Below are 15,816 nucleotides of genomic sequence, written 5' to 3'. Positions count from 1 at the left end.
GTAACAAACTTTCAAAAAAGGGGAAAAAATTCCAAGGCTATGGGGAAAGAGACTCACTGGATAACTCTTTCAAAGAGCCAGCACAGGCACAATGGGCCGAATGGCCTCCTTCTGTGCTGTATCATACTATAAAACTATAAACTCGGAAATTGCTTTTGCCACCTGTCTGTCCATTCCGCTAACCTGCCTATGTCCTCCTGTAACCTTTTACAACCCCTTTTGACATTTGCCAATCCAGTCACTTTGTGTAGTCAGCAAATTTCAATACTATGCCCAAATCCAAACATCTAAATCACAGGAACAAAAGCGGGCCCAACAATGACAAAGTACACCATTTCCATCCCTTTCTTAATCCAAGCAACATCCATCCATTATTTTATTTCTTTCCTCCGTCTCCTCATCCTGTTTATCGCCAATCACCAGGTGCATATTTGGGGGAGCGAGCAGATCGGAGGATCTCCTGGTGGGTCTGCTCCTGGGCCTGGCTAAGATGTTCATCCACAGGCCCTGGATGTATACAATTCACCAGGAATGTTGCTTCGACTGCTTACCTCTCCTTCACGGTCAAGTGTGCACTCCGGTGACTTAGGAGAGAGATCACATGGTATCCACTGGTACTTATGAAGCCTTCTGTGACTGGTAACCACCGTTGGATACAAGTTGCATAATTAATGGTGACAAGCAGATTCTAATTTAATGCCACAATGCAATTTTAGTTTATCAGGGCCATTTGTATTAGTAGTGACCTTCTCCTGGGGCAAGCACTTGCAAAATTTATTTTTGGCCGGAGGCACTGGGTGTCACCCTTTGGCCCTTTAAATATACTCCCAAAAACAAAGAAAAGCAGTAAGATGCACCTCAGATCAATGCAATCGGCGCTAACAGCCATACAGCGTGATCTCAATTTGTACAGATTATTTTCATTTCAATTTATCCAAAGTAAAAAGGTAAACATGTATTATATCCAATGTAACGTTACAACTGAAGACAAAAGAAATTAGCACACTTTTTGCAATATAGTCATTTTTTTCTCTTCCTCACTATCTTTCAATATGTTCAAACTTTATGAAAAAGGTTTTTAATCAATTGCACTGTACTCTACCCAGAGTGTGGGTTAGCAATTAAATTGGGACATCAGTGAGTTTAGAAATTAGGAAAGCCTGAAGTGGCATTCCGAAGAAATTTACTGCAACACTCAATCCTTAATTCAACTTTTAAAAGGTAGTTATTATGGGTCAGGTTTAAATTAAATTATAACGCTTTCCTTAAAATTTCAGATGGTCGTGATACCATACGACCTCCTTCAGCACCATCTCAACACGTGTCCAACTCAATTCCTGAACTGCAGAAAAGCCACCCATAGCCAAGCCTGTTTACGGCCATAAGTCACGCCCCTCACTCCATAAAGCTTCCTGTTCACGGGCACAGAAAAAGCCTAACTTCTCCTAGAGGCAAACACCTACCACACCACTAACATCCGTAAACTTCAAACAGCCTACAATATTATGATTCAACGGTAAGGTTCATCTGAAATGCTTTCCTCTGTTGGTAAACTCATTTTAGTGCAAGGGTTAAAAATGCATTGAACTTGCTCGATACCGTCACTTAATATTTGCATATTAGGAATAGTTTGACTATTCACGATTGTCACCTCTCCACAGTTCATAAGCAGAATCGTTAAACAACAGATTGTCAGTTCATAGGGAATGACATGCTACTGGATGACAGAAGCCACGGGATGCCCGAGTCGTTAAAACGTCAACTACTTTATTCAAAAATATTTTTTTCAAAATACTTGTGTTCAGAACAATGTGTGGATGTTTCAATGTATCTACCTCATGTCGACTGGTCGTGCCACTAATCCCCAAACTAATGCAGGTGACGAAGTGAAGTCTTGGTACAGAGAGGTTTACACACGTACCTATTAACGCTTGAAAGAGATTGCTCCGGAATATACTGATTACTCTCTCGATGGACGCACGGAGCTGGCGGTCCTCGGTCTTGCCGAGCTTGGCGCGGTAGTTCTCTAGGAGCTTCAGAGCTCGCTGAGCATCTGAGGAGTGAAGAGAGACAACGGCAGTCACACACTTAACAGTCATTGATGACCCGTTTATACAGCACCCATCAAATGATGCAGCTCTAAAGTAGCTCAACTTTATCCAGCGTTTACCACTTCGTAGGACGTTTTCCTTCACTAACGCTGATCGTTTTAAAGTTAATTTTAGTGGTATTAAATACAAAACAGGTTACTGCACTTTAAACAAAAACACTTTCTAATTATTGAAATCTATAAAGTGCAATATATACAGTATCATTTAAGGGTTAAATAAAGCTGAACACATCAAGTTCAAAGAAAGTTAACATGTTGAAACTCACCTTGCTTTCGAAGTGGCATCCTCTTGCTGCGCGTTTTGCCCCCTACAGATTAAAGTTCACAGTTGGCAATTCCCTTAAGTTTTAGTTCTTAAATTATCCTCGAAGTTGAGGGCAGTTTCCTTTCTTCAGTGCTCTAAAAAGTTCTAAGTCTGTCGGAAAGCAGGATTCCTCCTTTTCCCCCAGAGGGGTTGTGTAAGGTTACACTTTAGTCAGTTTCACTGTCAATTTCTTTACCTTAAAAACGAGCTTGGGCTAGGCTGGTTAAAGGATTTTTTGGTTTCTTTTTAAGATTAGATTATCCTTCTCCCAAGTGGACTGACTTGCTTAGTAAGATCTTGCTTCAGGTCCTCATCCCTGATTTTTTTTTAAATCTGAAAATTGCTTGAAGAGCAGCCTTCTTTCCTTATCCCAGAATATCCTGAGTCAGGTTATATGATCAGTCAGGTTATATGATCAGTCAGGTTCTCCTTTTTATCTTCCCTATTAGTGACTGTCCTACTTTCGCTCTCAAGGTGACTCCAGGAGAGTATTCTGTTTGTTTTCTTTCTTTCTTTCTCTTCCCCCCCACCCCACCCCACCCACGGAAGGTGACTGTCCCAGTTTCTGCTCCTCTTAACTCAGGTTGACTCACTACCAGTTGCTTCCTTTCAGGGGAGGGGGTCCCTTTCTCTCTCCTCCTCAGGGAGGGATAGGATGGGATGGGGCGACGAGGGGATCTTTGCCACAAGTCTCTCAGCTCAGTACCCTAGGAGCGGTCGATTCCCCTTTCCAGCCCCGAGGCGGGTATCTCTCTTCTCAGGGGGTTCAAGCTGTAACGGCTCTCTCTCGTGGAGGGGAGGGGGGGGGGGGTTGACACAGCGCCGACGCCCCTCTCAACCCCAAACGCTCGCACCGATTATTTCCGCCGCAGCCGGGACCCCGCAAACGGCCTCCTTTAACCGCCTCAGGCCCGTTCCTCGGCCCCGGTCCTTTCGCTCAACAAAAACTTTGGCGCTCAGCACTCCTCCTCCTCCCGGTGACTGACTGACTGAGAAATTCCAAACTTTCCACCAAGATGGCCGCCGGGACTGGGAATATGGACCACGTGACCTGCCGCTGCCAATCAGGAGTGAGCTGGGAAGGAGAGGGGGGTGAAGTTTAAAGGAAGGACGTGGTGATTCTGTCAGCCCCAGGAGTGCGGCACACACTCAGTCCCATCTTAATCTCTTCCTTTAAAATAACCCACAGGAACAAATTGGGAAACGCTTTCCATTAATACTTTTAAAACAAACTTTTCTCACCATTATTTTCCCGGTTATAAGCAACGATAAATATCTCCTATATTTTATTTGTGAACTTTTCGAAAAGGGAATTTAAAGTTGGAAGCAGTTTTCCCCCCCCCATCGTAAAAATGATTTACGATGATTTCAATTGATTTTTTTTTAATGTCAACAACAACAAAAAATGTTTATGTGAAGGACTGTAACCTGAGAGCGAAAGAAACGAATGGTGTGAAATAATTTTTGGAAAGACTTTCAATCGATGTGCATAAGTCCAAAGTGTAAAAGAAGGAAAGCTGTTTTCCAAATATTTCTTTAAAATGTATTTCCTTCACTTTTTAAAAAGTCTTTACAAACAACTGAAATTTTCAATAAATCACAGCAACGTAAAAACAAATAGTTCATTGGAAATGCGCACTGCACTGCGTAAAGGTCGATGATCCGTTCGTTCACTTGGTGAATATCGTCCTTTTAAGTCTGTGACTTTGTTTACAACACGTTCATGTGTTAATAAATCACGAAGTAAGCTGAGTTAGTTTTTTTTTTCGCTGCGGTGACTGTTCGCGGTGAGCTTGCGTTACTCCTCTACGTGTATCAAGCACCTGGAGCCGTGGCCACCTGGCGGTAACTGCCTCTGTCCCTGTGGATTGTAATGAGACTCTTTCCCCCTCCTGCTGCAGTCTGGTCGGGTTTGAAAATCAATCTCCTGACAGCTGGAAATGACGGAACGGGGCGAGAGAGAGAGAGAGAGAGCCAGGTTCATAACAACTTAGACCAGATGGCGGCGATTGCAGCTTGTACTTTTAATGTCCTGTTCGAAGAGCGATAGGAGGGGAGGTAGTTACCGTTATATATTTAAACACTAACAAGATTTTTGTAAAATGGTATGCAAATCTTTTCTAATTAGAGGCCAGTCTCGCGATAATATGTTAGGCAGACGTGAAAATTTAATACCTGTCTCTCATATATTCCAACCTGAATGAAAATATGAGGTAAAGACTAAGCCAAGCCCTGAATATTGGACGTGTAACCACATTTGATAGGGAGTAGAGGGCGCCTTTAGGTCCCAGAAGCTTCGAGTTGTCACAATACTTTCCTTTACTACGTGCAATACAAAAATACTAGTAAACGAAGTAATGAGATAATTGCAAATTATAAAAACGTAAGTGATTGTTTAGTAAGGAGGGCGAGTTGGTGGATTGGTGAGAGTTGTGGTAAGGAGCGACTAGCCGCAGGCTTAAAAGGAACAGCAGTTCCCTTGAATGATATAGATGTATGTAAGTGAGCATTACATTGAGTCTACGGCGCAGAAACAGGTCATTCGCCCCACTGGTCTATGCAGGGTTTATACTCCACAGGAGCCTCCTCCCACCCATTTTCATCTAATCCTGTCAGCATACCCTTCTATTCCTTTCTCTCTCGTGTGTTTATCTAGCTTCCTCTTAAATACATCTATGCATATTTGCCTCAACTGCTCCTTTTGGTAGTGTACTCCACTCTTTGGGTAATGAAGTTTCTCCTGAATTCTTTGTTGGATTCATTAGTAAGGAATCTTACAACACCAGGTTAGAGTCCAACAATTTTAAAATAGAATTGTTGGACTATAACCTGGTGTTGTAAGACTCCTTACATTTGTCCACCCCAGTCCATCGCCGGCATCTCCACATCATGGATTTATTAGTGACTAGCTTATATTGATTACCTCTAGTTTTGGACTCCCCCACAAGTGGAAACATTTTCTCTATGCCTAACGTATCAAACCCTTTCATTATCTTTAAGACCTCCATCAGTTCACCCCTCAGCCTTCTCTTTTACAGAGAAAAGAGCCCCAGCCTGTTTAGTCTTTCCTGATAAGTATATCCACTCAGTTCTGGTATCATTGTTGTAAATCCTTCTTGCACCCTCTCCAATGCCTCCATATCCTTTTTATAATATGGAGACCAGAAAACCTGTTTTCAAATCATATATTAAGACAGTCATTGACCATACTCTGTAGTCCACTCTTTTAAACATCTTGAGGTTTCCATCAGGGGAAACAAATTTCTTGTAACACATCTGGTGAGCTGCTAGACAAGATTATTGACGACTTGTTCAGCAAACAGAAATACAATTAGCATCAAGATAAATAAACATCTGTGTTCTGATCCCAACACCAACAAAGGAGCCAGAGAATCACACTTAGCCTACTATTCTCATTCTTGTAAACAATTTTACAACACCAAGTTATAGTCCAGCAATTTTATTTTAAATTCACAAGCTTTCGGAGGCTACCTCCTTCCTCAGGTGAACGATGTGGAAATGAAATCCTCGAAATGAAATCGCATTTATAATTCACAGAACAATGCTTGGTGATTACAGACAGTTTTTTCAACTGCCCGTTGCCAAGGCAATCAGTGTGCAGACAGACAGGTGTTACCTGCAAGGTCTCAGAATATACAAATCACCAAAAAAAACAACAAACAAAAAAAAACAGAGATAGAGAGGTAGAAACATAGAAAAGACAGCAACTGACCCGTTATATTAAAAACAGATAACATTTGTTCGCTGGTGGGGTAACGTGTAGCGTGACATGAACCCAAGATCCCGGTTGAGGCCGTCCTCATGGGTGCGGAACTTGGCTATCAATTTCATAGATGGCCTCAACCGGGATCTTAGGTTCATGTCACGCTACACGTTACCCCACCAGCGAACAAATGTTATCTGTTTTTAATATAACGGGTCAGTTGCTGTCTTTTCTATGTTTCTACCTCTCTATCTCTGTTTTTTTTTGTTTGTTGTTTTTTTTGGTGATTTGTATATTCTGAGACCTTGCAGGTAACACCTGTCTGTCTGCACACTGATTGCCTTGGCAACGGGCAGTTGAAAAAACTGTCTGTAATCACCAAGCATTGTTCTGTGAATTATAAATGCGATTTCATTTCGAGGATTTCATTTCCACATCGTTCACCTGAGGAAGGAGGTAGCCTCCGAAAGCTTGTGAATTTAAAATAAAATTGCTGGACTATAACTTGGTGTTGTAAAATTGTTTACAATTGTCAACCCCAGTCCATCACCGGCATCTCCACATCATTCTCATTCTTGTCAGTGATCTGGTGGATCTTATCAGAAGTGACATTGCTTATTTATTGATGATAATACCACACTAAATATAATGGCTAACTTGCCACCAAAAGGTAAATAGCAACTAAATAAATGCAAGCAGAATTGAATGATGGATGGACAAATGTGTTATGACCAAATCAATAACGCTGTTGAAAATAAAAAGCAAAAAACTGCAAATGCTGGTAATCTGAAACAATAACTGAAAATGCAAGAACACTCAGCAGGTCAATCAGCATCTGTGGAGAAAACAATTAATGTTTGAGGTGTAGCCAGTTCTGATGAAAGTTTAAACCTGAAAAGTTTACTTGTCTGCTCTCTTCCCAGATGCTGATTGACCTGCTGAAAGTTTCTAATATTTTCTGCTTTTGTCTCAAACGATTGATTATGATATTGCTCACCCTTCACTACTTAACAAGTATTTCAAACTCTTCAGTTACAAACTTATGTGGTAATCACGTACTGCATTCTTGAAAAAAATGAGCAGTGGAGATGGCTGGAAAAGTTGGTAGAAGAGTGGGAATCTTTACAAAACTCAGCTCTGTTAGCAATTTTATTACACTACAAAGGCTGCATCCGCTCTGGAGTGTGCATTTGACAAGCTGTGACTTTCCTGTTGGCACCCTGTAACCATCAGGGTCAAATTCATGAGATAGCTGTGCTTTTCATGGTTCTTTCAACTATCCCCTATTGTTATGTACCTAATATACAAAAACTATACATTGTTTTAATTTAACTGGTTGTTTGAAATATAATTGCATGCTATATTACGTGGAATGTCATTTTTTATTAGTAAAATAAAATTTAAAACAAACAACAAAAACATTACATGGTGCTATAAAAACAATTGCAGCATTCTGGAGTTTTGTTTGAAACATACTTTTCATTTCATGCATTGAATTCCATAAACTTATAAATATTTCAAGAGACATGGAAACAAATTGTTACAGCAAAAAAAATATGGTCCACAATGACAAGTTTAATGTACTGTGCTCCAAAAAGATTAAAAGTATTGCAGTAATGGGACTAAAGTAAGATGAAAACTCAAGTCTTTCCACTTTCTGCTAAATGGTATTTGTTTCATATTTGATTTTTATCTGTCGGACTTGCTATTAATGCAAAGTTACAACAACAGCTTGCATTTATATAGCTCTTTAACATAAAAATTGCCTCAAAGTGCTTCACAAATAGGCATAATGAAAACAGATGCTGGGTCAGAAAAGAGATGGAGGGGTGACTGAATATTTGGGTGAAGAATTGGGTTTTGATAAGGTATTTAAAGGTGGAGACAGGTGCAGAGGCAGAGAAGTTTAGAGGGAATTCCAAAGAGTAGGACTAAGGCAGCCAAATGCTATGCCACGAATGGTGGCAAGGGGTCGGGAGGATGCGCACGAGACCACTTAGAGGAACAAAGCACTTAGGAAGGGATATGAAACTGGAGGAGATTGCAGATAGGACGTGGCAAGGCCACGGACAGATTTATAGATGAAAGCAAGGATTTTGAATTGAATATGTTGGTGTTGGGGGTTGCGGTAGGGAGCAGTTTAGATCAGTAAGTATGGAGGTGATGGGAAAGTGGAACTTAGTGCAGGACAGGATATATACGGCCATTATTCTAGATGCAGTATCAGTGCGTAGATTAGGTATCATTTACCTATATGCTATGATGTTATATTGTGTTGCTTGGAGCATTGGTGATAATGATATGTGGCAGCTGCAGTTCTGCATAAAATACTGCTGTTAAGACCATAAACAGATTAATGAGAGGTCCTGTGCCGAGTGGAATGCAGAACCTCTCCTGGCTGTGCACCATTTGAAGCAAAATGGTCATGTGAAAGCACTGCATAAATCTGGGTAAGTTAAACAGAAGGTCATACAAACTGCATGAGGTAGCAAGAATGTAAAAACAAGTAGGATTTGTATGCCTGCTTTTTTGTTTCTTTCAGACAAATTTCTGTTCTAACGTGAGTCAGAATATATTGGAGAAACCAATTCAACAAAACTTACCAATCCATATGTAGTGAGCTGTTAAAGCAGTATCTGTATTGCCAGCATTTTAAATAAAATGTTCACCAACCCGTCAAAAATAAAATGAAGCAGCATATAGCCCTGGGCCAGCAACACCACCGTTAACTACTTTTCATGTAACTGTTAAAATTTTTTTCACTGAATGGAGACTTACAAATTTATTATTTTAAAACAACATTGAACAACAGCCTCTGCACAACTCGAGGCTTCAAATTGCAGCACTCTTGGATCATGCAAACCCTATGGAGTCTGAATGCCTCTAATATAATCACTAAGTGGTGCTAAATTGGCAGTCACAGAAAGATCACAATGATGACTGTGGATGGTAATCACACCAATCACATTGGTACAGTTATAGCTGCCCTTCAAAGGGTAGGGCTCATTGTTGATCAACGTAGAAGGAGTTTTACCATCCATTCTGTGTGGTACATAACACTCAGTGAGAGAATGTAGAGGGAGCTATATCCTATGCTCTAACTGACCAGAGAATTTGTGAAACTGACGAGCGATGCAATAGATGGAAAGATTCTCAATTTCTCAGCACCAATAACCTCACTGTGAGGGCAAAGTTCACCAATCCCCCTCCACTATCCGATGGTACAGCAATACCTTAGGCCAGGGGTGTCCAACCTTATTGGCACACAGGATCAGATCCATGTGCCACAACTACAGAGTGAGCCACAAGTGATCAAATTAGCTTGAGGTCAAACAGAATCCTGATTAAACACCATGCCTGATACAATCATTTCCTTTTCTAACAAAACTGTTCTACGTTTAGTTGAGAAACATTTGAAACCAGTATCACAATAGCACTTTTTGAATGCAAGACTCCTACATGCAAAAATATGTACTCCAACACACAAAAATGCAAGATTTCCATACACATAGATCCAAGCACTAATTCACAAAAATCCAAGCCCACTGTACAGAAAAATTCCATGGCCCCATATGCAAAAATATGAACCTCGCCACACAAAATTAGAGATCCCCAAACACAAAAAAATCAAGTCCCTGTGCATAAAAATGAAAAGTTCCTTATATACAACAAAATCAATGCCCTCCTTTGCACAATTACAAACCAAAGGGATTAGAAAACATCGACTGATGGGCTTTTCACCTATAACAATGAGACCCATGAACCTGCAGGAGGATGGTTGCTATAATCTTAACTTTAATCTTTGTTTCATAATGTAAACTCCATATTTCACATAAAATGGAAAATAAAAATGTTAAGTTAAAAAAAATTGAAACCTCCCTTGCATTTCTTGTTGAAGCATTTAATGTGATCCAGCCGGTGATGGATGGCTAAACCAGTTGTGCGTCAGGTATGCTCAGGTCTGCACTCCTCGGACTAGTGCGATTTTAAGATGGAGGCCATATCCGGGCGAATTTGTAAAGTTTTGCTGGGGCCAAGGCCATCAAAGATGGAGTTGAGGGAATGGTTGAGCAAACTGAGGAAGTATCATAGCGAATGGAAGGCCAAAGGCGAGGCAGTTGGGTGTTTGAAAGTGCTGTTTTAAGTGATTTGGGGGAGAGTTTTTTTTCCAGGGGTGGACACATAAGGAAGTGGGGTTGGAAGGGTGTGTGGATGGTGAGAGATACAAGAAAATGGTTGGAGATGTTCTTGTCTGTGATCAAGACTATGGGAGCAGGTTATTTTGCCATGAGGGAACATCATACCTTTCTAACAGCACTGTGGGAGAACCTTCACCACACAGACTGCAGCGGTTCAAGAAGTGGCTCACCATCACCTTCTCAAGGGCAATTAGGGATGGGCAATAAATGCCGAACTTGCCAGCGACACCCACATCCCATGAACGAATTTTAAAAAAACATATCCAGCAAATATGGCTGAATATCAAACAGTAATGGGAACATGGAGCAATCTTTTTTAGCTGTACCCTGGGAACACTAAGGCCAATTGTAGAGCTCTCATTACTAGCCCCAGATGAAATCAGCTGACAGAGCAGAGATTGAATCTGGAAACTTCCTGAGCTATATGGCTCTGTGTCATATGTCACATATGTATCCACTAATTAACTGCGAGTGGGAGAGGGATGAGAAAAGTGGAGGAGGGAGGGCACAAAAATTCTGAATATTATTCTCGCCCAACTTCTAGATGGGATTGCTGGATTGTGATCAGGTGGAGGAATTCTGGCTAATTTTTCTCTTATCTAACCCAAGGGTGCTAAGGCCAGTTGCAGCACCGCTTTTGCTTCCCTAGTTGAGATCAGGTAATTTAACATAGACTGGATATTGAACGTCAATTACATCTCAATTACTTACTAAACCTTCAGGGAAGCCCACATACTTTTTTAATGTTTCTATTGAACTTCAAAGAGTGAATCAATGCTTGGAACTGCAGCTATTCGATCCAAATGTTGGTTTATGACCAATTCAAGAGCCTATTGTGACAGAAAAATAAGACAGCCTGTTGTTCACAACTGAGTTCAATTCACTTGCTTCTTTATTGATCAACAAGAAAGCTGATGAAAAGCTGCACATATGAGCCTGCTGAAAATATCACTGCATGTCGTGCATCATTCCTGCAGACATTGCACAAATGTGCAGGATTGATTGAGTCAGTTAATAACAGCATTCTAGGCTATTATTAGATCAAGTTATAATTAGCGTAGATCAAGTTATAAACAGTACCCACTTCCTGACATCCTGCTGCATTTATGGTGTTCTTCATGATTTACCCCTCTTCATCAGAATACAGCTGTGGTTCAGGAAGCAAACTGGTCTCAAACAACCATTTAAATTGTGTGCATCATGGTAAGTTACACCTTGCTGAGTCAAGATTGATTGGAATTTATTGCTGTAGTCTCTTTCAAGTGGAGAAAAATCTCAACCCTATAAACCTGCTTCCTGCAATCTATTTAGAAGAAAGAATGGAGCCAATTTTAGTTTCAGTGGATGTCAGGCAGGCAGTCGGTAGGGTAATTGGGCCACCATCTCCCAATGTCATCAGTGAGAGGTCTGAAGCATTTTGATGGTCAAGCCTCATTTGAATCTCATTGGTGAACTGCCCGTGTGTTTTCAGCAATGATGGGCTGCTCGCCAATTTGGAGGGCGGTATTTCCAGCGGGCCTTTACAAATCGAGCTTTGTAAGAGCTATGCCAAATAAGTAGTTTGTAAGTTTAGTATTTAAAGTGTTCAATTAATTTTAAACAAGTAATGCCACAAGTGAATGTACCAAGAATGTGTAGAATGGTTGGATTTGGTTCACTCCTACACAAGCTCCTAATCTTTTCTGTATCAAGGGAAGTTTAAACACACTCCAGAGAACACTGTAGCAAAGAGCTATATGCAGGTAATAAGTTACCTTTTCTACTCTCTCTCTGAAGAATGATGCAGTCTTTGATTTGTTTCTCACAGTCAGTTTTGCTTTGAAAATAATCAGTACAGAAAATTTCGTGTGATTTTAAAGGATTTTTTAAACCAACCCAGAAGTGTATTTATTTTGTATTCTTAGTAATTAACCAAACAGTGCAAGACAAAAAGTATATTATCGCAAGATAATTATGGAATAGGAAGCATATTTAGTCTATCTTGGTTTATCAAGACTGTAAATTCCCCTCAATGCAACATTTTTATTATTTATTAAATGATTGGAGGGTGTAGTTAATACAAATGAAGAATGTGTCAAAATGCAAGAAGACGTTAACAAATTTGCAGAATGGGCATGTAATTAGCAAATGAATTTCAATATAGGTAAATGTGAGGTGGTGCATTTTGGTAGGAAGAATAAGGAGGCAACATACTGATTGGATAATAAGAGTCTAAATGGGGTAGAGGAGCAAAGGGAACTTGAGGTACAGATACACAAATCATTAAAAGTAGTGATACAGGTTAATAAGGCCATAAAAAAGACAAACCAAGCACGGAGGTTCATTTCTAGAGGGATAGAATTGAAAAGCAGAGAAGTTATGTTAAAGTTGTACACAACCTGAGTTAGACCACATTTGGAGTACTGTGCACAGTTCTGACCTCCATATTATAAAAAGGATATAGAGGCAATGGAGAAGGTGCCAACAAGATTCACAATGCTGATACCAGAACTGAAAGGATATACTTATCAGGAAAGGCTGAACAGACTGGGTTTCTTTTCTCTAGAAAAGAGAAGACTGAGGTGTGACCTGATAGAGGTCTTAAGATTATGAAAGAGTTTGCTAGGGTAGATGTGCAGAAAATGTTTCCATTTGTAGGGGAGTCCAAAACTAGAGGTGATAAATATAAGATAGTCACTAATAAATCCAATAGGGAATTCAGGAGAAACTTCTTTACCCAAAGAATGGTAAAAATGTGGAACACGCTACCACAAGGAGCAGTTGAGGCAAATAGCATAGATGCATTTAAGGGGAAGCTAGATAAGGACATGAGGAAGAAAGGAATAGAAGGTAATGCTGATAGGGTTAGATGAAGAAAGGAGGGAGGAGGCTCCTGTGGAGCATAAACGCCGGCATAGACCAGTTGGGCCGAATATGCTGTTTCCTTGCTGTAGACTCGATATAACTCGAGTCCAGTGTCTTTGCCTCCATTACTCTATCTGGAAGTCCATTCCATGTATCGATCACTCTTTACGTGAAGAAGAACTTCCTGATATCAGTCCGAAATTTACCTTTATTAGTTTGAACCTGTTTTCCCTTGTCCTACTCTCTCAATTTAGTTTGAAGTAATTTTATGGATTTACCTTTTCCATACTATCTTTTATATGTCTCAATAAGATTACCTCTGGGCTGCCCGATTTTCATCCTTCTCCACTGGCCACCTGCCGCTTTCTGCCAGAAATGGCCGAGCAGCTTACAAATGATGCTGGGCCTCCAACTGTCACTCCCGTGCGGGATTGCTGTTCGCTCCCATCAGCTTCCAGCCCTTTTATTTCCTTTTGGATGATTTTACAGTGCCTGATATCTCATTATTATTGTAATCTCCTGAGTAGCTTCTCAAGCTTTCTTATCTTTCTTGCTAATTTTACCAACTTTAATCCATCCAGTATTCTCCTTTTCTTGGTTCTCCATAGTAATTGTCTTTCTAAACAATAACAATAACCCTTTCCTAAAGTTTTTTGAACAAGTGACAATTTTTGTATCTCTTCATCCTCTATTATACCAAGCTATCTAGTTCTTAAAGATCCCAGAGCAAATACACTTCATAGAATCCTTCTTAATTATGCTTGTTTCACGTGCTCCCCTTTTGAATTTCCTTCTCTCACGTGGCTGTTTTAAATGTAATTGTCTCAGGTCTTTCCATATGATTTTACTTCCCTTGGGTGCCCCCTTTCCATTGGCTCCTGTAATACAGCTTCCTGCATACTGATGCAACAACACTGTACATTTATATAGCACCTTTAATGTAGAAAACATCCCAAGATGCTTCACAGAGGCGAGATGGAAGCCAAACATTAATGGGGAGTTAGGAGAGAAGTAGCAAGGTAGAGGGGTTTAGAAAGGAGGTTCCAAAGAGTAAGGCTGAGATGGCTGAAAGCTTTGCTATCAATGGTGGAATGATGGGAGGGAGGGGGGGATGCACCAGAGTCAAAGGGCATAAGCTGGAAGAAGTTGCAAGGGTAAGAAAGAACTTGTATTTATATAGCACTTTCATGTCTTCAGAATGGTTATAAAGCACTTTGGGACAATCAATTACTTTTGAAGTACTGTTGTTATGTAGGCAAATTTGCACAGCTGCAAAATCTCACAAACAGCAAATGAATGAATGAATGGCCAGATAATTTGTTTTATGGTGGTATTGAGCAAGGAACGATGGCTAAGACTGAGAGAATGCCCTGCTCTTCTTTGAATAGTACCATAGGATCTTTTACATTCACTGGAACAGGGACACAGTGCCTCGATTTAACATCTCATTCAAAAAATATTATCACTAACAATACAGCACTCCCTCAGGACTGCACTGAAGTGTCGGTCTAGAATATGTGCTCAGACCTGTAGTGGCACTTGAAATCACAACTTTGAGTCAGAGGCGAGAATGCTACCAAGTGCTAAGCTGACATTTAGTGTATGGTGGGATGAGGCCATGGAGGGATTTGTAAGTGAGAATGAAAATTTTCAATTTGACACATTGTGGAACAGGAAACCAATGGAATTCAGCAACGATGGGGATGATAGTTGAGTGCAACTTGGTGTAGGCCAGGTTACAGGCAGTGGAGTTTTGGACAAGTTGGAGATTGTGTAGGGCGGAGCTCAGGAGACGGCAAGAAGGGCATTGGAGAAGTTGAGCTCTGAGAGAATGAAGCTGTGGATGAAGTTTTCTGTAGTGGGTGTAAGAACATATGAAATAGGAGCAGGAGTAGGCTATAAGGCCCCACGAGCCTGCTCCACCATTCAATAAGATCATGGTTGATCTTCGACCTCAACTCCACTTTTCTGCCCGATCCCCATATCCCTTAATTCCCTTAGAGTCCAAAAATCTATCGATCTCAGCCTTGAATGTACTCAACGACTGAGCATCCACAGACCTCTAGAGTAGAGAATTCCAAAGATTTACCACCCTCTGAGTGAAGAAATTCCTCCTCATCTCAGTCCTAAATGGCCGACCCCTTATCCTGAGACTATGCCCCCTAGTTCTAGACACTCCAGCCAGGGGAAACAGCCGCTCAGCCTCAACCCTGTCAAGCCATCTAAGAATTTTATACGTTTCAATGAGATTCCCTCTTATTCTTCTAAACGCCAGAGAATATAGGCCCATTTTACTCAATCACTCCTCATTAGACAATCCTCTCATCCCAGGAATCAATCTAGTGAACCTTCGTTGCAACGCCTCCAAGGCAAGTATATCCTTCCTTAGGTAAGGAGACCAAAACTGTATGCAGTACTTCAGGTGTGGTCTCACCAAAGCCCTGCACAATTGTAGCAAGACTTCCTTATTCTTGTGCTCCAACCCCCTTGCAATAAAGGCCAACATGCCATCTGCCTTCCTAATTACTTGCTATATCTGCATGTTAACTTTCTGTGTTTCGTGTACAAGGACACCCAAATCCCTCTGAACACCAACATTTAATAATTTCTCACCATTTTAAAAGATATTGTTTTT

General features: G+C 40.7%; 1 protein-coding gene across 4 annotated transcripts in view; it reads right to left on the bottom strand.

The window, feature by feature from the left end:
- Positions 1 to 3,435, bottom strand: part of LOC137331368 (disks large homolog 1) — a 371,837-nt gene extending 368,402 nt beyond the window's left edge. For all 4 annotated transcript variants that reach the window (XM_067995121.1, XM_067995123.1, XM_067995124.1 and 1 more), the window contains exons 1-2: positions 2,377 to 3,435; positions 1,922 to 2,053 (exon numbers count right to left, since the gene is read on the bottom strand). In XM_067995121.1, the coding sequence (XP_067851222.1) occupies positions 1,922 to 2,053; positions 2,377 to 2,395 (151 nt within the window). In that variant the 5' untranslated portion in view covers positions 2,396 to 3,435. The remainder of the gene's footprint in view (positions 1 to 1,921; positions 2,054 to 2,376) is intronic.
- Between the last annotated feature and the right edge of the window lie 12,381 nt (positions 3,436 to 15,816).

This window comes from Heptranchias perlo, chromosome 13 (assembly GCF_035084215.1).
Source record: "Heptranchias perlo isolate sHepPer1 chromosome 13, sHepPer1.hap1, whole genome shotgun sequence".
In the NCBI taxonomy this organism is placed as follows: Eukaryota; Metazoa; Chordata; class Chondrichthyes; order Hexanchiformes; family Hexanchidae; genus Heptranchias; species Heptranchias perlo.
This window is presented reverse-complemented; position numbering and strand designations above follow the sequence as displayed.